This window comes from Phascolarctos cinereus, unplaced genomic scaffold, assembly GCF_003287225.1.
Source record: "Phascolarctos cinereus isolate Bilbo 61053 unplaced genomic scaffold, phaCin_HiC Scaffold_4;HRSCAF=312, whole genome shotgun sequence".
NCBI lineage: Eukaryota > Metazoa > Chordata > Mammalia > Diprotodontia > Phascolarctidae > Phascolarctos > Phascolarctos cinereus.
Genome location: NW_027555847.1, coordinates 292,413,935 through 292,441,666, shown reverse-complemented (window position 1 = coordinate 292,441,666; position 27,732 = coordinate 292,413,935). Strand labels below are relative to the sequence as shown.

The following is a 27,732-nucleotide window of genomic DNA, read 5'->3' as shown; positions in this document are numbered from 1 at the left end:
ATTAAGTGCCTGCTCTGTGCCAGACATGGTGCTAAGTGCAAGGGATCCAACCAGAAGCAAAGGACAGTAGATCTTTCTTCCATTCCCAATGCCACCATCCTAGTTCAGAATATCTCATTATCACCCACCTATCTGGACTATTACAGTAGCCTCAGAACTGGTGTCCCCACTCCAATCTATATTTCATACCACTGACCAATTAATGTTCACCATGTACAAATCTGGTAACATCATTCATTTTTCAAAAACCTTCAATGGAGCCCGATGGTTAAAGATGGGCATTGAAGGCCCTCCACAAACTGATACTACTCTACCATTGCAGCTCTCTCTCACATTGCTCTATACTCCCCATTTACTCTTTATGGTAAATGGTCCAGTGATTCTCAAAGTGTGATCCCCAAGGGGGTCTGTGAAATCAAAACTATTTTTATAATACCACTAAGATATATTTTCTAATATGGTAATCACTGATTAAGTATAACCCACATAAAAGCTCTTCAGGATCCTTAATAATTTTTAAGAGTGTAAAATAGTCCTGAGACCAAAAGTTTGAGAACCACTGCTCTAGACAAAGTGGCCTTTACTATCCCTCTTCATACACACACCCTGTGCTTTTCTGCTTCCATGACATTCACCTTTCCTTTGAATACTTGCCTTCTTCTCCACCTCCCACTTCTACTTCCTAAACCAAGTCTGTTAAAATTCTTCAAGACCCACATCAAACGTCATAAAAAGCTTCCCTGATCTTCCTTCCAGTCAGAAATTATCTTTCCTTACTTAAACCTTGAACCTTGCATACAAGTTTGTTTATACCTTTTGTAAGCACAAATTATCTCTATTCTATATTATGGTGACTTAACCTCAAATCATTTTATTAGTTTCTGAATTCAATTTGTTGCTAAGAAATGCAAGAGTAAAATAAATGCACACATGCATGAAATGTAAGAATATTACTGACTCTGGTTAACTCTTGTAAAATGATACTATGATATCGACTAGAATGAACTAAGGAGAACTTAAACAAATTGTTAAAATGACCAAAGAAGTATAAGCATGGTCTTAACTAATGAACAGGCTAACAGTTCCTCCTTCCTGGTATAGGCAGATGTTCATTCTTGCTTTACATTCTTCATATCCCTTACTAGACAGGGATAGTGCATTACAGTGATTATAGTGTTTCTCCTTTGTCAGCCAAACTCCCTGAAAAAGTTGTCTGCATGCACTGCCTTAACTTTCTCATCTTTACAAATCATTCTTCAACTCTTTGTGATCTGGCTTTTGACCTCATTAGTCAAATAAATTGTTCTCTCCAAAGTTACCAATGATATTAATTTGCAAATTCTGATCTTTTTTTCTCAGTCCCATGTGGTTGGACACTCTCTCCTAGTTTTTCATGATACTATTCTCTCCTGCCTCATTCTCCCCACCACATCCCCAAACAGTCAGAAGTGAAATGAAAACCACTTCATCTTGGTGTCCTTTGCTGGTTCATCATGTATCTCACACTTCTTAACTATGGGTGTTCTCCAAGGTTCTGTCTTGGACTCTCTCTTCACTTTTCCCTCCATATTCTTCTCTTGGTAACTTCATTAGCTCCCATGGTTTTGCTATCATATCTCAATGCAAATGATTTCTAGATTTATACCTAGCCCTAGCTTCTCTCCTGATCTTTAGTTCCACATCACCACTTACCTATTGGATGTTTCAAATTGGAACTCTCAGAGACATCTTAAACTCATTATGTCCAAAACAGAACTCATGAACTTTCCCTCAAATCCTTCCCCCTCCTCCAGACTTCCTTATTTCTGCAGAAGGTACCACCCATCCTTCCAGGTTCATAACTTTAGCACTATTCTCACTCTTACTCATTCTATATATCTAATCCAGTGCCAATTATGGCTGTTTCTGCCTTTACACTTGACCCTACCACTCTATTCACAGAACAACAACTTAGTTCAGGCCCTCATTTCCTTTCATTCAAATTACTGTAATAGCCTCCTAATTGGTCTCCCAGCCTCCAATCTCTCCCTATTTTAGTCCATCCTACAATGCTGCCAAAGTAAGTTTCCTTATGCAGAGACCATGTGATTTTCCTCCTTAAAATCAACTTAAGTGGTATCCTATTGTCTCCTCAATCAAATTAAAAACTCCTCTATTTAGCTTTTAAAGCCTAGTGCAACCTGGCTCCAATCTATATTTCTAGCCATGGATATTACTTCTCCTGCCTTCCCTTTGTTCTTCACTCAAAACACTCCATCTCTCATCTCTGTGCTTATGCACTGGCAGTCATTCCTCATGCCTCAAATGTACTCTCTTCTTACTTAACCCTCACAGGTAGCTTCCCTTAAGATAGAGAATAAATATCATTTTCTGCAGGAAATTGGTTCTGACTCCCCCACCGCATGCTATTGCTCCTTCTTCCAAACTATTCTGCATCATGTATGTATATGCAAACATATTAACTCTATATTTATGCTGTATATATTTTTAGATAAACATTATGTATTTTTTTTGTCTTCCTCATTAGAATGTAACCTTGAAGGCAGGGGTTGCTTCATGCCTTGTATTTGTAGTCTAACACAATGCCTGGCATACAGTAGGCACTTAATAAATAATTGTTGATGGACTGCATTATGCCTTCTCACTCACATCCAAAGATCAGAAAAATATCAGATATTTATTTTTAAAAAAACATCACTGGAATACAATTTGATGGGACTGCCCATGTTACATACATTTTGGTATCTAAAGGAATTGTGTTCTGCATTTAAATAAGCTTATGAGGAAATGACCATGAAATGGAATGGCTTAGTATATTACCAACACAGTTCTTTGAACTAAATAATTTTAGCATGCCAATATAAAAGTTAAAGTAGAGTTCTAGCAAAAAAAAAAACCACCCCAAAAACCCAACTATCTTTACTATTACAAAATATTTGTCTATAAAAAGAAACTTAATAGTCACTGTAAAAACTTTTAGATATGAGCATTCTGGGTATGGGTTTGAGAACTACAAAGATGATTTGTTTAATCAATCAGAATGTGAATACTGAATTTTTTTAAGAGGCTTATAGAGAGCTCCTGACACCTATCAGTTTTAGAAAATAGAATTCCCTATTCTCATTGGAACATTTCACTGTTTCTCCTTATTGTAGCACTTAGCTTTATAAATAGGACAATCCAATTATGTGAGCTATTTAAAAAGAGAGAATATTAAAACCTATTCACATTTTGTACACTTTAAAATATACCTGCAGGAACTATAGAGCAGGGAATGAAGTTATTCAGAATTTTCATTAATTTGACTAAAATGAATTATCAGATAAACCATAACTTACTTAACATTCAGTTTGCACATATTAGAGGAAAATTTAAACATGAACAAATTCAGACACAAGTGAAATATAGTTAAGCACTAAACTGAAGGTTCATTGTACAAATGGAAAACGCTGGTCTTCTAAAGACATTACTAAAAAAGCAATGGCATGATAAGCACCAGGGAAAATCTGTACCATGAAGGACTGGGCACAGGTCTCAGCAGGTAAAACAGAAGAGGTGAGCATTCAGTTTTAAGATGCCATTGGAATTTTAACAACATTTCAATTCATCTTTGAATAGGCCTATAAACTAAATAGGCATGACAATTAATGCAGATTTAAACCAAGGCTAACACCTAAGGAATGTAACATTGTTAAATAATACTGCTGAATCCCTTCAAGGAAGAGGTGTGAATATCTGAGAAATGTCTCAACCCCTTTACTGAAAATTTCCTTCAGGAGAAAAACACAGAAAGGAAATACAAATTTATGGAAACCATCAAGTTTTTAAGTCTCATCCACATAGTATGGCATAGTAGATAGTCATATATGTAGTCAAGAAGAACTGGGTTCAATTTCTGTTCCTGATACATAATATCTCTGTGTCCTTGGGCAAGTCACTTAACTTTTAAGTGTCATAGGCTGAGACTATAACGAATTGTAATTCTTCCTTAGTGAGGAATATTTTCAAACTGGGAATTTTCCATACTGATGAAATGAGGTCTACTTATGAGGTCACCAAAGAAGGTCTACTTATCACACATGGAAAGTTCATAAGCAGATATTCCTTCAGGAAGACTTATACTAGTTTATTTTATTACCAGAGTCTCTGAGATAAAAATAAAATACAGGAGACTCACATTTATTGTTTCACAAATTTGCTCTGCGTTTTGCCAACCAAAGCTATCTTCCCAGCAATAAATCTATTTTTACCGAGCCCTCAAGTTGTACAGAGAACTCTGCAAAAGGGAGGAAGGGGTGGGTGGGTACATGTTACTAAACAATTCTGAATTCACATTGTTACCAGTTGAACTAGTTAAAGTGTGTGTGAGGGTGGGGGGAGGTGAGTGCTGCAAGCAAGACCAAAAGTCTGATTCACCTGTTTGCTGATCTTCCTTATCCTTAACTCTCCAATCCCACAATGAAGTTCTGAAAGGCGGCTGGAATGACTCCAAAGATAAACTTTGTAATTCTGCCCAGGGCCCTGGAGGTAGCCAGTGTTTCACAGAGAGTTAAACTCCTTCACAATGCCTGAGTTACTAGTGCTTAAATTAATCTATAAGGACTAATTTGAAATGCTGCATACCTCAGCCTTCCCTTATCTTCCTTCCCCTCCCCCTCATCAGATCAGTATAGTTGATTCTGGCTTGGTATCTCCCTGACCAATAGTGTCCCCTCCCCAACTGGGAGGACAGAGGAAAACAGAAAATGGACAAAGAGGCCTGAGATATAATCGTGTGTCTGCAAAGAGAGAAGTAAATTAGGCCGAGACTCTCAAATTATTCTTCTCTCACCTCCTCCCTGTTGTACTGGTGAAAATCCTCAGAAAGTCTAAAATTTTATCCCTATGAATGCTAAGGACTTCCTATATATTTCTTGGGATAGTTAAAGGATGCCATAAAGATTCACATATTAAAAAGAAATTCTTCTAAGCCAAAGCCCCAGATTCATAGTCAAAGAACCAGGGTTTGAATTCTGCTTATGCTTACCACCTTGTGCGGACCTCTGGCCAAATCCTTTGGTTTCCACATTTATAAAATGAGGGAGCTGGACCATATCTCTAAGGTCCTTTCCAAGCTTTAAACCCCTCGGTCATAAGTAAACCAACATTCCTTAAACTTCTTAAACTACTACATTATCATTATGTAATGGGGCCTAGCTATAACACCTCTTCCAGAGCAAAATCCAACCTATAAAAGCTGCTTCATCTTACATCTTATTTGTGGGGTATCAGTTATAGAAATGCCAAAGGGACCTCATTATAAGGCTCCTATGCACATGGCTCAGCCCTAACACATATAAAGATTTTTTTACTAAAGAGGAATATAAAAATCTCCTATAACACAGATTTAGAAAAAAAAGGAGGGGGGTTCTTACAACTTATTTCTTAAGAACTGGTTTGAATGGATGGCATGATATTCCTTGGTCCCTCGATACTGAAATTATAAAAAGCTGTATAGAGATTTTATTTTTCAAACTAAAAAATAAAATAAAAACAAAAACACATTCCTTTTATGAAGCTAAAAAAAGGCAACAGAAATAATAATATGTACAAGTATCACCAAACAGAAAGTTTTCTCCTCAACTTCCAGAAATGTATTTATTTTAAAGGACACATAATATAACCAATGCTTAAGACAGACATACAAAGGAGTAGATTAATTTGTGTGAAGTGTATACAGAAAATAAACCTATCTGCTCTTCCACAGAATTTATACTATATTTGATTTCTTTTATATATACATATATATATACCATATATATGTCATCAATTTTAATTACAGGTTTCTCTGTAATGAATATTCTATGTCTGGAGCTTTAGTCATTATTTATGTGGCTAAGTGAAGCAATAAAGTAAACATAGAAAACTTTGCTATATTCTTTAAACCTGCTACTATGTATATACAAAAAAATCTTAATTTTCCATTCCTGCATTATATTTATACACTTTAAATACTGAAATTTTGCCATATTACACTCAATACTAATGGTAATTAGAGAGCCATAAGTTGTTTATAATTGTTTTTAATTCCTTAGGGTAAAGCACAGAATCATAGTATCTTGTGAGTAGACCAGCTCTTTCTCACTGTAAGGACACCTTCTACAACATTTCTAAAAAGTGGTTGGTCAGTTAACCCCTGCTTTGCTAATTCCAGTGTCAGAGATCTCAGTAATTACAAAGGAAACTCATTCCATTTTATACATCTCCAAATGCTAAAATGTTCTTCCAGTATTTAATTATGATAAATTGGTATCTTTTTACATTTAAAGACATTGATATTTAGATTTTCCTTATAATTTTTAATTCTTAGGATATCATCAAATGGAGCTGGAATATTACATGATCAGTTATGCAGCCTATAAAAATGGTAAAGGAAAAGTAATCCATGTCTTACTCTATTAAAAATTATTTTAGTAATTTATGGTTTAGTTAACATGTATCTATTTTCTTGCTTTAAATTCACAAAGGACAAACAGCCTAAGTGCTTATCAAACCAAGACATGAGCAAAGGATGCCTAGTACCCTTAGCTATCACAGATTCTAAGAGGAACAGGTGAAAAAAACAGATTAAAAATTTAAACATAATAGGTAAAATTTTTAAAAAGCTTTCCTGAAAAATTGTAAAATAAAAAGAATACTTACCCCTTGGAGTCCTTGAAACTGAATTGAAGGTCTGCAAGGAGTTAAATTCTATTAAAAAAAAAGGAAAAAGAAACACAATCAGTTTAACCTGTGTTACAGTAACATAGTAATAATCTTTTAAAAACTTCAAATCCTATGCAAACTTGGTAAGGATATGTCTCACAAAAAAAATCTTATTATTATCTTACTTTTAACAGAATTATGAAACTAAGGTGACATGATAAGAGATATAGTACTGTTTCAACTATAAAACCTAAAAAGGGTTTCTGTTTTTTGTTTTTCTCCTTATGCCTCACTGAATTTGTCAATAACATGCCATAAAAATACATATTCTTGCTCAGTTTCTCAAAAATTTTAAGACTGTGGGGAAAAAAGAAACCAAAGAGAAATACAGAAATGTAGCTAGCTGGCGTAAATTCAGTAACTAAAATGTTTCAGAACATTTGGTGAAGACTCTTTGCACCACCTCCTTTCCCATTTTATCAGGGATGAAACCAAGGACAAGGTTAATATATTGGGTATTTAGGTCTCTATCTACCCAAGTATCTAATTCCAAAAGAACATATTTTCTGGTATAATATTTTCAGTTTTATTATAAAGCTTGTTTGTGCCCTTTATAATTTGAGTTGAATATTTGCTCAGAAAGTAATTTTACTTTTAAATATGTAATTTTAAAAGATTTGTTTCATTCTTAAATATTATCTATCTTGGGACCATTTTGGGGGGGGAGGAGATAAATGCATCTTCCAAAATTTTAGTTTTAAAAAAATTTATTTTCCTTCCACTTTTTTTTGTACTTCCCCACACCCCCCAATCAGGTTGTAAATTAAACGTCAAGAATTGTGTTTTAATATCCAGGAGTATTCATTCATTCAACAAACACTGTTAAACACTAAGTTGGTTGTACCTAATCCATGTTTGTTGAATTAAATATGTCTATTCCATGAAGTGAATCTACACCTCAATGCAGAGTAACAATTCTGCAAATGAGACTGAAGAATACTGAATACAATTTCTTGCTACAGTATTCACTCCTGGTACACATACAACTATACAAGCATGAACAAACACTTCTACGTTCTTTCTCATGGACAATTATTATTTTTTTTATTTACAGTTTACAAAAATTTTCTTCACCCTGAATGAAGTCTTAGTAATATGGGAGTGACAGTCAATTAAATAGGCATAGGTAAATTAGCAGTGCATGTTTCAAAGGGATATTATATTATCTTCATATAAAAACTAAGGGAAACACCTATTTATAATTCATGAAAATGGACAAAAATAAAGCTTTCTGGAATATTATTACATGGCTAGGTACTATAATAGTAATAAGCAACATTATATAGTGCTTATTCTGTGCTGGTCACTATTATTCATTTGATCCTCACTCACAACCTTCTTGGGAGATGTTATTATCCCCTTTTTACAAATTAAGAAACTTTGACAAAATGGGTAAGTGACCCACCCAGGGCTACACAGGTAGGAAGTATCTTGAGTTTGAAAACAAAAATATGAACACAATTACTACTTTTAGGCTTATCAACAAAAACCAAACTTCTTAATAGGCAAACTCATTTGCTGGTTTGGGACTTACGGGTGTAAAACTACTAATTTCAGGTTATCCATCTGTCTATCCACCCATCCATCCAACTTCTCCTACTGCCTTTCACCGTTAAACTGCCAGAACTGAGGTGGTCTATCCCTGCCTGCCTCTAACTTTGCCACTCCATTATAACTGCTAAGGTCACCCAGTGACCTCTTCATTTCTCACACTCTTAATCTTCCATGTAGAGAGATTATCACTTGTAATCTATACAGGTAGTTAGCTAGGTGGCTTAGTGCACAGGGTATTGGGTTTGGAAGCCAGAAAGACCTGAGTTCAAATTCTGCCTCAGACACTTATTATCTGCATGACCCTAGACAAGTAGACAAGTCACTTAACGTCTCAGCCTCAGTTTCTTCATCTGCAAAACAGTAATGATAATTATAGCACTTCTCTCACAAGGCTGTTGTAAGGATCAAATGAGGTAACATGTAAGTGTTTTGCAAACCTCAGAGCACTACATAAATGTTAGCTATTATTATTACTGTTATTGGGTACTCGACACTAATAGATATCACTTTCTTTTTGAAACTGTCTTGTCTCTTGGCATTTGGCCCTACATCCTTATATGGCTTTTCTTCTCTCTCTGCTTCTTCTTCTTTCTCCAACTCTTAACTGTAGTTATCTCAAAACTTCCATCCTTGGTCCTTTCTCCTCATTCTATATTTGTTCCATCCATCCATCAGGAAGTTCATTACTCTTATAGTTTTAGCTACTACCTTTAAATAATTTCCCCAAAATCTACATCTCCATTCTGATTCTCTTATCTCTGTAATCTTATAACTCCAAATGCCTAAAAGACATCTCTGTAAGTACATGCCAATTTCTCCTTATATGAAATTTTGAAAATTTACTTTCCCCCTACCCCTCCATCAAAAGAGGAACCCTTTCCCTATGTCTACCAATGAAGACTATGAGCATTCTGGTCCCACAGACTCACAACTTCAGACTTATTTTTGGTCTTATTTCTCCTTCAATCCCCACATCAATCAACAAAGTATTAATACTTAGGCCCAACACCATTATCAAGTACTATGAGAGATACACAAATATGAGATATGATTCCCTGGCCCTTAGTAGTTTATGATATAGAACAATGATGTATTAAACTGTGTACCAATTATAAAGCTAGTAATTCTGAAATGGGAGAGAACAGAGCAAGTAGGCTACAAGAAAGAAGAAGGAACTGAGCTGGACTCTGAAGGATGGATAACAGGGAGTGGAGGGAAATAGCATGAGCAAAATCAAGTCAAGAATGGGTATGGTGTCTACAGGGAGCAGGATGGGTATAATGTCTACCAGAAAGAAACAAAGTTTTGAATTGGGAAATGATGGGAAATAAATTGATAGGTAGACTGGATATGAAATTATGGAAAGTTCCGGAAACGGGGTAGGGGAGTTTAAATTAAATGAATCAGACAATAGCCAATCACTGTAGGTTCTCGAACAAGGGGACACTTTCAGAAGATAAAGTGGATATTGGAAGAAATGGTCAATCACTCTGGATTACTGTTGCAGTGATCCAGCTGTGAGGTGATGATGGTCTGCAGTAAGGCAGAAGCTGTGGTAATGAAGGAGGGTTAACTTCTGCACATTACAAAGGGGGGAAAATGAAGAATTATATTGAAAAACTGGGTTCATGGGATCATACATTTTAGAGCTGGAAGGGGACTCAACCCCTTCAGTCCACAGATGAAACAGTCCCAGAAAGGTGAAGTGATTTGTTTTCCTTCGCTTTTGTCCCAGACTGTTCCCTTTCACCAGAAGAGTTCCTGAGCCCTCTTGGTCAATCCACCTTTATCACTCAATTCTCTCATGACTCAATCCAATATTTAGCCTTCTAAGAAAACTTCCCAGACTATACTCACCCCATGCTGATCACTCCCTAGCTTCTAGTTGCTAAGCACTAGAGAGACAGATTGGTGAAGTGGAATAAGACCAGGACTTTCCCAGTCAGAAGACTTAGAAATCTCTTCTTTTAACATTCACTAGTTATTTGCCTAATAAATCATTTAACTCCTTTTATTTAACCTTAGTTCCTTCATATGTAAAATACCTAGAGAACTTAACTTACAGGGTGATTGTGAGAATCAAATTAGATAATGCAAAATCTCAAAGTGCCATACAAATGCCAGCTATTATTACTGTTCATTATTATTGCTTCGTAATTTCTTCCATGATGTGTGACTTGACTCTCTAGTGATAATGTAAGCTCCTAGAAGGCAGGTACTGTGTCTTCCATTTCTGTGGTTATATTGTCCTCAGAACACACAGCAGTTGCTTAAAATATAGTTGCTGAACACATGAATTTTAGGGTTGTGAGCCAACAGAATGCTTTGCCTAGAAATTTGTAAGAAGGCAGTTATCTTTCCAGAATGGTTCATCACAGAAATAGAAAGATGGAGAAAAGAACTTTTTCATCATCATTTTGGTATTTTGATTCTAAAGAAAGATGACTTTTATATAATCATTACAATTTTTCTCTAGTGTAGCTAAAACACTTTGACATGGAAAAAAAAGAAAGATGCAAGAGGCACATCTCTGTTGCTAAATATAATTCTAGTAATAAGGAATGGTCTACTGTAATGGAACATACTCCTAAGAGATTGTATTCTCATTTTTCACTGAAAACCTGAAAATCTCGCAACTAATAAAGGATCCTTGCATACAAATTCAAGTATGCCAGAATAAAAGTTCTTCACTAAAAAGCTACAACAGAAAATGTCTACAAGCAGAATGACTTAAAATAGTCTCAAATATCATACTGTTTTAAATTCTGATTCCAGACTCTCATACAATCCTGGACTGCAGTTCTTGAATGCCATAAAAAATGCAACAGGAAGAGACAGGCAGAACACTCTATAGCACATTTTCTATATCTAAAAGCTCTCTGTACTGAAGGGACAGATATTAAGACCACTAGTCTTGAGAATGCACACCATTATAGTAAAATCTTTGGATAAGAATATTTTTAGGTTTTTAGCCTAAATCTAAACAAACATGAATTGACTGCAGTGGTTGTAAGATAAAGAAACACAAATTAACTTCATGCATATTTAGTTGGCCAGAAGGAAATGGCATATTTCAAAATGATGAAACCACAAAGGAAATTTACGCTGAAAATTAGTTAAATGTTAAGAAAGCATTTAAACTGTCAAACTATACCTAAATATCTGTACCAAGTAATATTTTCAGAGATAAAAGTAGTTTTGCAGGGTTCAGCATCTGAAAAAAAAATATCGATCTTATATCTATCTACAAGACAGACAAGAAACTGAATTGCAAATTAGAGTTAAGGAAACTCCTTTTGCCAAATGTTCCAACTGCATGATAAATGAAATGTTATAGACTTGTTATTAATGCTCCTAAACTATTCCTCAACCTCATACAGTCAGAGCAGTGGGGAACATTGCTGGGGGGGGCCAGAAAGCCTCCTTGGGAGTCAGGAAGACTTGGGTTCAAGTCACACCTCTGACACATACTTGTACCTTATAAGACAAGTCACTAAATTTCTCATCCTAGGCTACTCTCAAAACCTATAAATTGTAAAGAAGGTGCTGATTTGCACTGGTAAAGGGAGTTTCCTCAAAGGAAAATCCAATGTAATCGTAGGTGCAGCCCCATTCCACCTCATTCAAAATTTAAAATATTTCAAAGTATTAAACAGAAATAAAAGCACAGCTTTACCTTTTTACATGACTAGTTCCAAAGAACTGAAAATGAGTATTAATCAATCAGCAAGCATTTATGAAGTTCCCACTATGTTCCACATAATGTGCCAAGTGCTGGGAATACAAACAAACAAAAAAAACAATCCCTATATGCAAAGAGCTTACATTTTAATGGAGGAGACCAGGATGTATAAAAATACATATATCATATATACATATAAATATAAATATAGAAGGTATATTTACAAGGTATAGAGATAAATAATATAATAGAAGGTATATATACATACAAGGTAGTTGGAGGGGGCACTAGCAGTTAGGGGAAATTAGGAAAGGTTACATGTAGAAGCTGGTGCTTAAACTATCTTACAACAAGAAAAAGATTTTATGAGGGTTAGGCAAGGAGAAAATACAGTCACAGCACAGGAGTCGGAGATGGGAGTATTGAGTGAGGAACAGAAGGGAAGGACAGTTTGGCTCCTTCACTGTCAGGGTGAGGAAGTATTGTCCAAAACGGGTTGGAAAAGTAAGGTGCCAAGGGACCAGGTTGTGTTGGACTTGTGAAAGCTAAACGGAGGAGTTTTTATTTGATCATAGAGGCAATAGGACACCAATGGAGCTGACTCGGCAAAGGGAGTCACATGGTAAGATCTGTGCTTAAAGAAGATCATCTTGACAGCAGGGTGTAGGATGGACTACAGTAGGGGGAGAAGAGGCTGGGAGACTAATTTCAGAGGCTGTTGCAGTAACTTAGGCTAAGAGATGGTACAGGCTGAAACTAAGGTGGGAGCTGTGCGAGTGGAGAGAAGGGGTGACATACAACAGCCAGATCTGGCAACTAACTGGATATGAGGGATGAAGGAGAGTGAGGAGCCTAGGATAAGGCTGACCTTACTAACCTGACAAACTGGAAGGATGGTGGTGCCTTTCAACAAAAATAGCAAAAAGGGAGGGATTTGGGGAAAAGTTATAAAGTTCAGTTTTGGACACATTGAGGTTAAAAAGTCTTTGAAACATAAAGTTTGAAATATCCAACAAGTAAGTGGTAATTAATGGTGAAGCTCAGGGCAAAGATTGTGGCCGAGTTTCTGAAACTGCATAATCTACATGGAGATAGATAACAGTTAAAGTCACAGGAGCTGAGGGGACAGTGGAGAGGCACGTGGGGCATGTGAGTGGGCTAAGATGAAGTACTGTAAATTAATAAGTCTTGTAAAGAGTGTTACCAAGTAGGTGTACAAGCAAAAAAGATGATTGGCTGGTTGATACAGCAAGAGAATCTGATGGACCCTCTCTTCTACTGGTAGCCTCTTAACTTCAAGAGAGAGGAAGACGTCCGGCAGCATGGCGGCTAAACCCCTGTGGTGAACTTCTGGGAGAACACTGGCTTCCAGGAGGTTCCTTGCCCAGGACACTATATCTCCCAACTCCAGGCATTTTCATCAGAATTCTCTCCCTTCTCATCTCCCCTGTCTAGCTTCTCTGGCTTCCACCAAGTGCTGATAAAATCCTACCTTCTACCAGAAGCCTCTCCAAATCCCCCTTAATAGCTAGCTCTTTCCTTTTGTTGATTACATCCACCCAGTCTCCCCTATCATACTGTGAGAGGAGGGGCTATCTTCAGCTTTTCTTTGTATTCCCAGCACTTCATCCAGTACCTGATACACAGTAGGTGTTTAACATATGCTTACTAACTGAATGACACTGACAAGAGTTGCTTAAGTTGGACAGTCTGCTCTCCTGAAGGGGTCACCCACAGCCACAAGATCACAAATCCATGGCTCTTAATAAATATTTGTTGATTGGGAACTGCCTAATTATAATAATCAAGCTTGACCAGAGAAGAGAGAGAAAATCACTTCCTTCCTTTCTTTGCAGAGGTGAAAGACAGAGCATGGCACGCTACAAATACTGTCAGACATGGCCGATGTGTTTTAATAGGTTTGCTGAGCCTGCTCCTCCACTCTCTTTCCTTCTATTGAGGGATAACTCTCCAGGGTGGTAAGGGAGGAGGGATATATTTGTAAATGAAAATGATGGGAGAACAAAACATAGCAACAAAATAAAATGAACTGGTTGAAATGATCAGATCCAAAAATTAGTAATTAATAGGCTAGAAGACTTCTGGCCAAGATAGCTACCTGAATTGAGGTGGGCTACCCAGCTTCCCTATTTATTTCAGCAAAACCCTGAAATTCCAACTAGATTGAACAATGACCAAGAAAACCAATGAGACAGTACAGTGACTCCTTCCATCTAGAAAGTACATATAAAAAATGTCAGTCAGCGGCTCATGGGCAACAGAAAGAACCATTAGCAAAGCTAGTGCCATAGACAAATAAGCCTGTAGCTTCCCAGGAGACCAGAGAAGGCCAGAGATATTGATAACCTACAGGGCTTTGTGCCCTGAGGCAGCAAGAGAGGAGGGCTCTCCCAGAAAGCCCCAGGGTAACTGTAAACCGACCAAGGGGACTTTGGGGGGGGGCACAACGGTGAACTCAACTATGGGCAGGACCATCAACATATCCCTTACCACTGGTCCTGACAGACCCCAGAAGGTCCAGAAGATTCAATGCTCTAAATCTCAAAGATGAAGAGGTGGGAAAGCCTAACCCAGGAAAGAGGTTATCAGTCCAGGACCCTGGTGACTCAGGGCAAGGCCAAGCCAGGCTGACTGCCCCACCCACAAAACAATGCACTAGGCAGGGCCTGTTCCTGGCACAAAGCCCTAGGGTAGGAAATAAAGCTGGAGAGATGAAAAAACCAAAGAAGACATTGACCAGTACACAATCAAAAAAAAACATAAATGTAGAGATCTCTCAAAAGGAGAGTCACTCTATAATGAATGTAAGCAGAAAAAAATTGGATGCTGCACAAGAGCTACACAAATACTTAAAATCAAGAGATTTTTTAAAAATGAAATAAAAGATATGAAGCAAAGAATTGGAAGGAGAATATACGAATTTTGTGTCTTATAGAGTCTCTTTAATCTATTCTAGTTTTCAGGGAGTTCATTACTTGGATAACCTTAAGTTACCACTTTCTCTTTGTAAGTCAAGAGCAGAACAAAATTCTTTGATCCTGAAGGGGAAATTAAAATAGAAAAAGAAAAGCAAAGAACTAGAATCTGAAAGGTTGTTTATCAGTTGGGGAACATCTGAACAAATTGTGATATATGAATTCAGTGGAATATTATTGAGCCATCAGAAATGATGAAAGAGATGATTTCTGAGAATCCTAGGTAGTATGAACACATGCAAAGGGAAGTGTGCAGAACCAAGAGATTATGCAAGCATATCATTGCAAAGAATAACAACTTTGAATTTAAGAACACACATAAATGCCATGAACTATGTCTCCAGCAGGACTATAGTTAAACATGTTACCCACCTTCTGACCACAGAGAGACCGTAACATTTTTTAAAATGGTTACTATGTGGATATTTCACTTGACTATGCTTATTTGTTACAATGGGCTTTTCACTCCCCTTTCTTGGGTTTTCAACTGGGAGCAGGTTAGGAGAGAAGGGAGTCAGGTTTAGAAACACTGATCCCCACAGTGGTTTCTAAGTCTCTGGAGGTCTTCAAATAGCCTCTAAATTCCTATTTGTCTAGGATGATTTAGAGGAAATTCTTGCTCAGGCAAGAGTTGGATTAGGAAACTCCTTCCAACTCTGGAATAATTTGGTTCTATGCTGCTGAGAGTCCCCAGCAGGTTTCCCCTTTCTATTCAGCATGTTTCTAGGTGCCTCCAGGTATTATGATTTTATGCATAAGAAGCTTCATATTGATTTGGGATACTTCCATCTATCCCAATGCTATTGCTGACAGACAGTAACAAATTTTGTGGGCAAACATGGTCTTTGATTCATCCTAAGGCTGGGTCAAAAGTTTCCCAAACTTTGTCTATGGAAATCTGGTGTTTGAGGACTGATGATGAATTCAGCAGGTTTTCCTCTTCCCAGTAGAGTGCAGGTGAATTTTAAGAGCAGAATGAGTTCTATGTTTTGAGGTGTGGCCAATCTGTTAATTTGTTTTTCCCCTACTCACTTTCACGACAAAGGAATGTAACCCACTATTTTGGAATTATTCATGCCATTCTTTCTCTACAGTATTAACAGGTAGATGTATCCATTTCACACTAATTTTATAAGAGGTATCATCTATATAAACCAGCACCATCGTTAGCTACGCTTTTCCTTTTTCTCCATCCAAAAGACTAAAAGGTGGATGCCAAAGAACTTCTTTCTCTTGCAACACAGAAAAAAGCCTAAAAGTCTAATGATTCTTTTCACTGCTGCATTAGGTATTAGGATAAAGAGTTTCTTACATTTTAGTAGAATAGATCATGTTCCCTCCCTAAGAAGTCTATTATACTACTTAAAGATATTACTTTAAAAAAAATTTTTATTTTTGACAACTTCACCAATTAAAAAATGTGGCCAATGTAGTTAAATATCTAGTTGGGGAAGTATGCCTAGGGACAAGAGTAGCAGTGAGAGGAAATGCTTTGATAAAACACTAATCAGCCTTACAACCCAACAGCCTCGTGGTGAAATCAAACATAACCCTTTATCTTCCTGGGTTCATGGGTGGAGTGGGAAAAATAGAATGACAGGATGGATATGAAATCTATAAGAAAATCCAGATTCTGGCAGAGTAAGAAGTTTCTTCTTACTAAACTGTTACTAAATATCCCCTTAAAAAGGTCAAAGGGTTAGAAAGCCATACTACCCAGCAGCAGCAACAACAAGACTAATATTTATATAGCCATTTTAGAGTTTACAAAGCACTTTACAAATCTCATTTCATCTTTGCAACAGTCCTGGGAGGTAGTTACTATTATTATCCTCATTTTATAGGTGAGGGAAATTGAGTCAGACAGAGGTGAGGTGACTTGCCCAGGGTCACACAGCTAGTTGGATTTTGAACTTACGTTTTCCTGACTCCAGGCCAGACACTCATTCCACTATGCTACCTAAATGTATCATAACTCTTCTCTGCAGATGTGTAGGAATCACACTCAGTAATTTAAGTAAAAATATTATGCAGTCTGTCTAGTAAAGAACAAGTCGACTGATTTCTAGTTATTATAGCAAACCCAAAGATTCAAAAAGAGGGTTAAAAAAAAATCCATTCTCTGTTCCACATAGCAAAAATGATAAGGTTTTTCTTTCTTTTGGAATTAGGATTTTAATTTCCCCCATCCAAGATGGACAACTGTAACTTTAAGTCTTAAAGGGCTGCAAAGGCTACTGAAAGGTTAAGTGACTTGTCCAGGGGGACACAGCTAATGTGCATGAGAGGCAAAACAAATCCAGGTTTTCTTAACCAAGGCCAGTCTTCTACCACTCTATTACAATGTCATTCTATGAGGAATACTACTAAACAATAGCTATTGAAAAGGAATATTTATTATAGGTTGAACATTAAGAACGTCAAAGATGATTTTAAATGGCTCAATTTAAGAAAAATTTTTATCTGTACCAGCAGCTAAAGAAAAAATGAGTTCTTATAAATCACCTTTTACTTTCTACCTGCTAGAGCACAATATCCTTCCCTTTTTCTCAAAAGAGATATCCACTTTGGTCTTTTAATTGCTTGACAAGTTTATCTGTCCCTCATAAAGGAAAATAGTTCTGTTCCCTATGATCATGACGAATTGAGCTGAAGATTTAGAATGAAAAATGGCAAAATAATCTTTGCTTAGAGGCAGGGTGGTACTGCAGAAAGAGGGCTGCATCTGACAGAAGGAGCCTAGGATTGAATCCTGGCTCTGTGATTTTACTACCTGTGTAACCCTGGGCAAATTATTTAACCTATCTGGGCCTTGGTTCCTCTAAAAAATGAGGAGGTTGTAATAGTGAACTTCTGCAGCCCCTTCTAGCTCTCAATGTACAGCCCTATAAAAAGGTACATGGTTTTATACTGAAAACTTAGAAACTTAAGGGAGAGTCCACAGATCTCAGGTTCCAAAAACACATCTGCATTGATATCATACACATACTGTAACTATAAAATGTAATGAGTTGCTTTGCTGATAGCTAAAGAAAACTTGGCATTGTTTTAACATACAGAGAATATTTAAGAGTTAACACTGAGCTTAAGTCATGGTTATCCCAACACCGACCTGGATCTACAGAATAACGTTTTCCACCCTCTAGATATTTTAGAAGAAAAGCCCCACAATATACATATAGATACTACAAAACTGGATTTTCCATTTGTAAAAGATTTGTTTATTTATTCAGCAAATGTCTATTAAGAATAAACAGGGAGAAAAAAGGTTTATATTCCTTGTTAAAAACCTCAAACTATTCCCACACCATTAAAACCATAAATAATAGTCCACTTCATAATTCTGATACCCAAAAGCCTTTCAACAAAGAAACTGTCCTTCACAACAAATAAATTTATGATTCAATAATACTCTTGTTTTCTTTCAAGATATAGGATGCATTATTTTATACCTCTGATACCAGTACCTTCTCATTAATATTTTTTATTGAAGCAAGAAACATCTATTAAATTTATTAAATTAAATCTATTAAATTAAATCTATTAAATAAACTCAACTATCCTTTTACAGTCTGTGTTCCAGGGTCAGTCAGTCATTCAACAAACATTTAATTAAATGCCTACTATGTGACAGGCACTGCACTAAGCACTGGGGATAGAAAGGCAAAAGCCAGTCCCTGCTCTGGAGGAGCTCATAATCTAACAGGAGAGACAACATGCAAACAACTATGGACAAACAAGCTGCATACAGGAGAAGTAGGGCATAATCAACAGAAGGGAGTCAGTAGAATTAAGGGGGATAGGGAAAGGCTTCGGGTAGGACGGATTTTAACTGTGACTTCATGGAAGCCAAGGAAGCCAGAAGGCAAAGTTTTTGTTTCTCTCATTTTATTGGCCTAACTCTGTAATCTTATCCTCTATCACCCAGGATAAAATGCTGACAGGCAACATCAGTGGAAATGAAAAATATTTTTAAAAAGGCAGTCATGTAAAAGCATCTTCTCCAGATAAATATTTAGATCCCAAAATGAATAAGTGCATCTTAGAGGAAAATTTAATCTGCTGGATTTGCTGTTGTCAAACTCTCTTTGACAGGTCAAACTCTATCTAGTGAATAAGGTTCATTGTTTAGCAGAAAAAATTTCTGGCAGGTTACCTCAACAAGACCATGAACCAAGTGTTGCTAAGTGGACATCTATAACTTTTAAAAATGTATAATAAAAATTTTATGTAGTTGAGTAGTGTGTGTGTTTTTTCAAATTTCCTTAAAGAAATTCTTAAACTAAAAGGGAATGGGACAATCAAAAGACATGGGAGAGCAGAAATGGAGGGGCAAGGGAAAAAACAGTGACTTTTTTCCATAGTTAAATCAGACTTAGAAATGGATCTTCAAAATACAAATAAGGGCATATTCCACAGTAGTGTTATTTAACTTTAGGACAATCATGAATGACAAACTACAATGGTTATACTCAAGTAAAAATAAAATTTTTCTATTATCAGAAATCTCTGAAAGTCTTGTGTATAATTTATAGAGGTTATGCAATTAAGGCTGTCAAAAAGGACTTAAAATATATATCTCAAAATCTAAATCCTATTAGCTATGAAAGAAAAGGGCAAAGGTCAAAAAATACCCATTACACCCAAGATTTCTTTTCAGTTTGACTTAAAAAGAATAACAATTTTCTAATTTCACATTCTGCTATTTTTCTTGGTAGAAAAATCACTTTTTTCAAACTTTCACCCAAACAAACCACTGATCTAATCATCCTTTAACTTAGCTGAAAAAATTTAGTGCACGTCACTGAGCTTTAACACTGGAAGGATTGTTAAAAATCTAGAGTCAAGATCTGTAGATTTGCTTTCAGTCATCTAAAGGTCATTTCTAGTTTGACAGCAGACACGTTCTCCAATAAGGAAAAGCTGAAGCATGACCCTATTTGTCTATATTAATAATTTAATTACTTGCAGTACCAGTAGAACAAACTTCTTGTTTTGAAAATGCTGGCTAAATGTTCTATATTCAAACAGGAGCAACCAACTCTTCTGGGTTTAAGTTCCTGGATTTTGATACATAAAGTTTTAAATCATTTACATATTCATTATTTAATGTACTGTCTTTTTTCCCCCCTCTACCCCATATTTAAATGCCAACTATAGATTGTGTCAACTGGGTTCCAGGTATGTACTTTCCAGGTTGTCAGTGGAATCCTTAGAACCAGTTCTTCCTGAAGGCTTTAACATAGCCCATTGATAGCAATAACTCCATAGCCAAGCAAAATAGAGAGCTACAGCCTGCCCAAGTAACTCTGGCCTGGATTATGCTTCATATTTCCCAACAGTGATTTTGACGTGAAAAACCAGTTAGAACTGTGCTACAATGCTACCTGCTTTTTAAAAACAAGTTTTTTTTTAACAACTCATGGAGAAGTTTAGGTAAAATTAAAACAAAAACAATTTAGCTAGGTATGACATTTGTAAAAAATGCATAGAAATTTTCTGAAAAATCATTTCAATACACACAAAAAGGGAAAAAGATTAGGTCATTTAAAATGCATTATACTATCTCCTTTAGAGACATACTTTTTTTACCCTAGTTTCCAAATACATCCAGCCAAAACTAAGAAATGGTCAAGCTATACTCTTTGTAAAATAAGGAGAAGGGTCTGGTTATTGCAAAATTACACCAATGACTCAACAGTTGAAAATTATATTTTAGAACCTTTGTGTCTGCTCATAATCTAACAAACTGTATGCACACTGCTTCTTTAATTTTTGAAAGTAAAAACAGATGTAAAGGCTGGATCCTGTGGTTGTCATAACTAAGCATACTGATAATTCTTTCAGGATTGAAATGTTCTTCTAATCACATGTGTGTATGTATTTATATATGTATACATATATGTGTAATATTTCACCTTCCAAGTTCTCTAACTTTTGAGACAATTAGGATACTACTTTTTAGAACAATCTCCTTTGTTATCACCTTTCAACTTTCACTAATCAGTGAATGATCTATTCCTATGAACTCTCTACTACGTGAAATCTTTATTTCTGTCTGTCAAAAAGCTTGAGATCAAGGTTTGCATTTTAAATTATTTTAAATTTTAAAATCCATATAGATAATTTACTGAATGACAACTTTGGCTACTTTAAGTGAACAGTGATTTTTGTTAATTGTGCATAAACCATATTTGTGGGAGGGAGACTGAGAAATGTTAATAAAAATTAGAAACTGAACATTGATGGGAGTGAGGGAAGATGACAGTCAAGAAACAGAGAATTAAGTCAAATCAAGAAGCATTTATCAAATGTATTCAATCCTACTATGTGCCTCGCATAGTGCTGGGGATAGAAAGGCAAAAATGGTCCCTTTCCACAAGGAACTCATAATTATGCAAACAACTATTTTCAAACAAGATATATAGAAGATAAACTGGAAGTAATCTCAGAGGGAATAAGGTGCTAGCGTTTAGGGAGAACCGAAAAGTTCTGGCAGAAGGTGAGATTTTAGTTTATCCAAACTCTTAACCAGAATACTTAAATGACCATTAATCCAATTTTGGAAACCTACCATGGTGAGAGTATCAACTAGTAGATCTGAGTATTTTACTTTATTTAATCTAGGATTCAGAGTGTATATCAGAGTGTATCATGGTTCTATTGTAGAGTTCAATTCAAACATGTACTAAGCCCCTAATACAAGCAAAACATTGTACAGATAATTATTTTGTTAGTTTAATTTCTGAAAATGTCTGCTTTGGTAATAACTATTAGTACTTAAGTATATTGATTTAAGCCCTAATGCTGAGCAAAACCTAAAAATGGGAATTTTTAAAAGCTTATGTTTGAGTTTGTACATTATTTACTACCAGGTACTAATAAAAACAAGATAGTTTTGTTCAAATGCAAAATTATTAGATTTTATAAAAGAATGTGTTAATGGGATACTAATTAATGAATATAATTATTCTTCCTTCCTAGAAATTAACTTTTACCCAGACATACACACACATTAAATAGCTTAGGGAGCTTTAAAAATTAAAAAGATTTTAAATAGAAATACCATAATTAACAGGAAGTGGATATATGAATGATACTGCTTTGCACATAGTAAGGGCTTAATAAATGCTTTTTCATTCATTCATTCACTGAGCATCAAACACTTTTAAAATTTCCATCAAGCAACGATATTCAATTGATTAGATTGTCAGTGAAATGAAAGTAAAACTTGCACAAATTTCATACCTTCAAATTAAGTACTCAAATGCAAAATGATTTTTACTAATGGTAATTGGCAAACCATTTAACTCAAAACCATTTAACTTTATAAAATTCAGTACTGCTCCTAGGGATGTAGTTAGGAAAAACTGATAAAATATATTAAAATATGCTTTTCCCCAAATACTGGCACATTCAGACAGCAAATTTTTTAAAATTTCATGTCTCACTTGCCCTTTTCTTTATCCAGCTTACATTTACCTGCAGTTAAAAAGACAGCTTTGCTAATGTCAGCAAAATTATCCACATACTCATCTGCTCAAACATGTTTGGTTCATAATGCAAGTCATGAAAACCTTTTAAGTTAACACACACATATAACCTGTTTCAAACTGTTTCCAGGTTCAAATTGACTAGAAAATTTCTTATAAAACAAAATTATCTCTCACTGCAGCTTTTTACTCACAGACAATTTGTATACTTACTTAAAAATCACATTGCATAGGAAAAAATATTTAAAAATCATGCAGCATTATCCTTCTTTTTAACAAAACCTGAGAGCACTTGAATAACTAAAATCAATTAGTTCGGGATGTCTTCTAAAGCAGGAAGGAATTATGATTTGAGAAATGAGAGATTTCAGAATTTTAATTACAGCAAAGTGTTTTCATGAACTCTTTATGTTGTATAGTTCTTTTAGGTTCACTCAACTACTACTAAGAACTTCCCATTTCTTCTACTTCACAGCTCCCAAAAGTTCTTAAATTCATCCCCTCAAAGCCTCCTAATTTTCAAGCCAAAATGGATTATCTTGGAAGAGTAATTCAAATGGACAAAGAACAAGCTTAATTTGGGAAAGTTCTATTAATTGTAATGTTGAAATTTCTGGCTCTTAGAAAGTATTGTCCCTTTAAAGTCCTCAGACTGGGAGAAGTAATAATAATAGCTTTAACCTTGCCCAGCCTGAAGTCACTTGGGGGGATGCTTGCAGTTCTGGCACCAGTCTCTTTTAACAATGAAGAACACAGGAAGGGTGAGGGAAATTTTATATGGAAAACTGAAGCAAATTTTTCTGTAAGCATAGGCCTAAACCTTCTTTACTACTACACGACATTCAGACACATACATACACTTCCTAATTATAGCTGCAGTTTAAAGTTTTTTTAATTTATTCCGACAAGGGTTCAGGGTGAAAAGAGAACCAGACAGGCATATTTTTATAGATCAGTATACTTCTTTTTGGGGGTTACTGCCGGGGATTGTAGTTGCTTCTGCCCTACAAATCATTTGGCTGACTAGAATCAAACTATTAGTCAGGAGGAAAGATCACTTTTAATGCAGGGTCAATTCTAGGATAAATTTGTGTCTGATTCAGTCTTTGTGTCTGATTTAGTCAGACACTGCATAGGAAGAGGTTGCATTGGGAAATAACCTCCCATTAGCTGGTCTAAAAAAGTCAGTGTGGCAGCTCCCGAGTTTCTGATAGTTCCCCTACCTCTTGAAACTCTTCCCACTTCCTGATCCATAGTGCCTAACAGCCTCACCCTGACTCATAGCTTTGCCAAGCATGTTAAAAAGTTCTGTTGGTGCTGTACTGACAGCCTGAGCTGTTGGTCTGGCCTTGGATAGGAACTGGTTAAGCCCAGAACTGGGCCTTGTCCTGGCAAATGCCAAGTCAGCAGGTTTCCTCCCCCTTCCCTTCTCCTCCCCCTCCCCCTGCACCCAGGAACTATGCACAGTACTACCAACAGTTTTTCCTCCACCCTGGTAGATGGGAGAAAAGGGATCTTATGTCTAACCCATCCCACCTGGCTCCCATGCACAGAGATATAAAGGGTCAAGAAAAAACAACAAAATTTTCCTTAACACCTCACTCTGTCCCTACACAAAGAGTACACATATTCCATCAGCTTGCAGATAGAAGAGGAAAGTAACTTTATGGAAAAAGCCCAAAGCTAACACCGTAATATTAACCCCCTGACTGATCCAAGGACTCAAGTAAGCAGGCTAACCAACACCATAAAGTCACTGTGGAGAGGGGGTGATGGGAGATTTCCTTCCCTTCTCAGCAAGGATGATGGAAGATAGACTTTTCCTGCTATCCACGCCCAGAGCTCAAAGCTCTGGGATTTGAATTTGCTTGATCTTAACCCCGTACTAGCCAGACATTAAAAGTAGTGAACATATAAGTGAATGCAGGAGAGAAAAGTAGGGAAAATAAATGGGTCTCCTTTCTCTGATGCTCAGAGGTGGTGCAGGGCAGCACAGACTCTGAATCACTTAATCATGCTGCTACCCTCTAAACAGCACATCTCTCCTTTATGTCAGGGTTGTTCTCAGTATGAGAGTGTGTCATTCTTTGTCATCCTCTGTGTCCAGTCTTTTCCCTTCATGTTCTGTGTATGTCTCTGTATATCTTTCTGGGTGTACATATCTCTCTCCTTGTGAGACTGTCTTTTTTTCCTCTGTTAACCACACCTGTCTGTTTTGAGTCTTTCTCTCCCACCTTCTATATACCCATACTGTCACCCCCATGACATTGTTTTTGTCTATAATCCCTCTCTTTCCCCCATTCCCACTTTTCCTATACTTGAACTCCTCATCTCTTCATCTGCAACGCTGCATTCTTTTCTTGCTGCATGTCTGTCTTCTTGCCTATCCTACCCCCAAATCTGGCCTATTTCTCCCTTGCATTTCTTCTTTTCACCTTTCCTTTAGTATCTTTCTGAGTAACTTTATAAGCCAGTTCACATTTATCTGTGCGTCCCTATCCATCCATATTTCTCCGTCCTCAACCATGGTGGGGCTCTTCCCAGATCCCTGATTATCTGTTCTTCTGCCTTTTAACTCTTCTGTGCATGTCCTTTCACTCTGTGTCAATGCACGTCTATATAGTTGTCTCTCTCCCTCTCTGTGTATGCACTTCCACTTGTGAATTCATGAGCTCCTCTCTTCCCATGTATAGTTCACACCTATGTGTTTTCCTCCCTGGAGATGTCTCTGTGCGTACCTATGTACCTTCAACTGTGTCTATATCCCAGTTCGTGTTCCCGTGTGCACATGTCCCCGGCCTCGGTGTCGATGTCTCTGTCTCCAGCCCACACTCCGGTTCCTGCCGCTTCTCTCTCCCATACGGGTGGGTGTCCATGTGTCATTCATTCTGCCTCCACTTGGTGGGTGCCTCTGAATTACCCTCTCTCTGCCCCCCAATGGGTTTGCGTGTGCGTTTCGCTCCCCCCCATAAGTGCTGAGTGTCCCTCAGACAGCTGTCCCCAGGCGTGTATGGCCGTGCCCGAGCCCATGTCCCGACTCTGTCCCTTCTCCCGCTGTCGCCTCTGTCCCCGGTGTGCCGGGCGGGTCCCCGGCTCTGTGTCCACTCTGTCCCGGGTGTTTCTCTCCTTTTCACTGGAGTGACTGCTCCCGGGTCAGTCAGAGGCGGGTCTGGCTGCGCCTCCCTCCCTCAGTGTCGCGTTATGGACGGGCGGCCGCCCTCGGAGCCCCGTTTGGACTTGGGGGAGCCTCCCTGTCCCCGCCCGGCTGCCACCCGAAGAAGGGGCATCCCAGACCGACGCCGCCCGCCGGCCCGCTGCCCTGGGGCTGCCTGGGACAGGGAGAATCCTCCCGGGGGTGAGGCGGAGAGAACGCTCCCGGGAGGGAGCGCGGAATCCTCCAGGGGCTGAGCTGCCCGCCCTGTGACCGCCCTGCTGGGACGGGACGGGACGGGACGGGACGGGAGAGGGCCAGGAGCGCGCGGCGCAGCCCCGCTCCGGAGCGCCCGCTCCGCTCCGCAGCCCAGCCCAGCCCAGCCCAGCCCGGCTCGGCTCGGCTCGGCTCGGGACTCGGACTCTCACCTTATGGGTCTGGTATGTCTCTAGCGCCCGGATCGCCGTCTCTGTGAGCTTCACATGCAACACGGTGATGTTGTCCTGGCCGAGCCTCCCGCACGATAAACCGTAGCGCCGCTCCTCCCGCAGACCCGCTGCCGCCGGCCCCCCCGCCGCCATCTTAAACTCCCCCGGGTGCTGCTGCTGCTGCTACTGTTGCCTCCACTGCGGCCGCAGCTGCTCCGGCTCCTGCAGCCGCCACCACAGCAACGGCCATCCCGCTGCTGACGTACTGTCATATACTGAGCACAACTAAACCCTCCCGCAGCCCCTCGGCCGCCACGTCCCGCCCCTTTCCACTCCTTTCCGCCCCCCCAGGCTTGGTCACCGCCTCCCGCCTCCTTTCATTGGCTCTCTTACTTCAAGGCCCTCCTCCATTGGCCGCGCTCCACCCGGAGTGGGGCGGGGCCTCTAGTGGCCTCAGTTTCGCTTCGGAGACTGGATGCCAGGGAGCAGAAGGACTGACGTAGAGGTGACGCGACTCCTTAATTATTTCTGACGTCACGCATGGAAGACTTGGCCGGTCGGCCGCGATTGGTTGGCCTGGCCAGTGGCTCTTATCCTAATTGGGTGGCTGGGTTAGGCTCTGGTTACCTGGAACCGGAGCCCCTCCCAGTCAGGTAGTGAAAGCGGGGGTTGCCGGTAGTAGTTGGAGTTTTCCCCCTTTTCAGTGGAATGCCTGAACTTCTGTGTGGACTTTTGGGACGTGAGGAACCAGGACTGAGTCAGGGGACTGGGCGAGGTGGGCGGAGGGTTGGTAGTGACCAACCAGGGAATTTGCCCTCTTAAGGTTAAGAATTCCTGGTCTTTCACGCGAGGACGGTAACTTGTCTTTCCAGAGCTCAGACTGTACAGCTTGGGGGCGGGGACTTTTCTCCTGGGGGCGGAACTTTACAGCTTGGGGGGGCGGGGACTCTACAGCTGGGGGAGGGGAATTACTGCTAGGAAAGAAGACTCAGCAGGGCTCTCGTGCTAAAGGGAGGGGACTCCAGAGCTAGGGTCTGCTATCTCTGGTCATTTTCACCCTGAACCTGGGGTTGGTGCTATAAATTTATTCCTTTAATTTCTTTGATTGCTGTAGCAAGAAACTAGATTTTAAGTCAGAGGTCCATTCTGCTCATTAACTTTGTGACTTTGGGTATTAAATCATTCAACCTCTCCAAGCCTATTTCTTCATCTATATAATGAAGGGGTTGGGTTAGACAGCCTTCAAGGTCCCTTTTTGCTCCATGTCTGTAATCCCACAATAGTCTTTACTGAAACACTTGTTCACTTGAAACCACTTAAAATATATCCAGTGGTGGAAACAGGACTGCTTGAAATGCAGTTCCACGATACAAGATCAGTTCCATTTCCACCCCTAATTACATGCAAGTGGTCAAAGTTGGTTGGTGAGCATGGTTAAGTGCCTACTGTTGTGTGCACTTATTGGTAGTTTCTGGAGGAGTCTCAAAGATAATTGGAACTTAAAATTTAACATTATTTTTCAAAAATAGCTCAGTTGGGAAGAGTATTGAGGAGGATATATGGAGCTTTGGGCCAAGTTCTAAGTAATATTGTTAATTTTATCTGCATTTGTCTGTTTGACAGGGAAGTGGGAACACCTGAATGCATTAAAATGGTAAAGTGGGGGAGAAGGTTCAGAAGCTAA

General features: G+C 38.3%; 1 protein-coding gene across 1 annotated transcript in view; it reads right to left on the bottom strand.

Moving 5' to 3' along the window:
- The window catches only part of ELL2 (elongation factor for RNA polymerase II 2), a 96,950-nt gene extending 70,489 nt beyond the window's left edge, over positions 1-26,461 (bottom strand). Inside the window, 2 exon segments of the mRNA XM_078153119.1 lie at positions 6,682-6,729; positions 26,049-26,461. Coding sequence (XP_078009245.1) covers positions 6,682-6,729; positions 26,049-26,201 — 201 coding nt within the window. The 5' untranslated portion in view covers positions 26,202-26,461.
- Between the last annotated feature and the right edge of the window lie 1,271 nt (positions 26,462-27,732).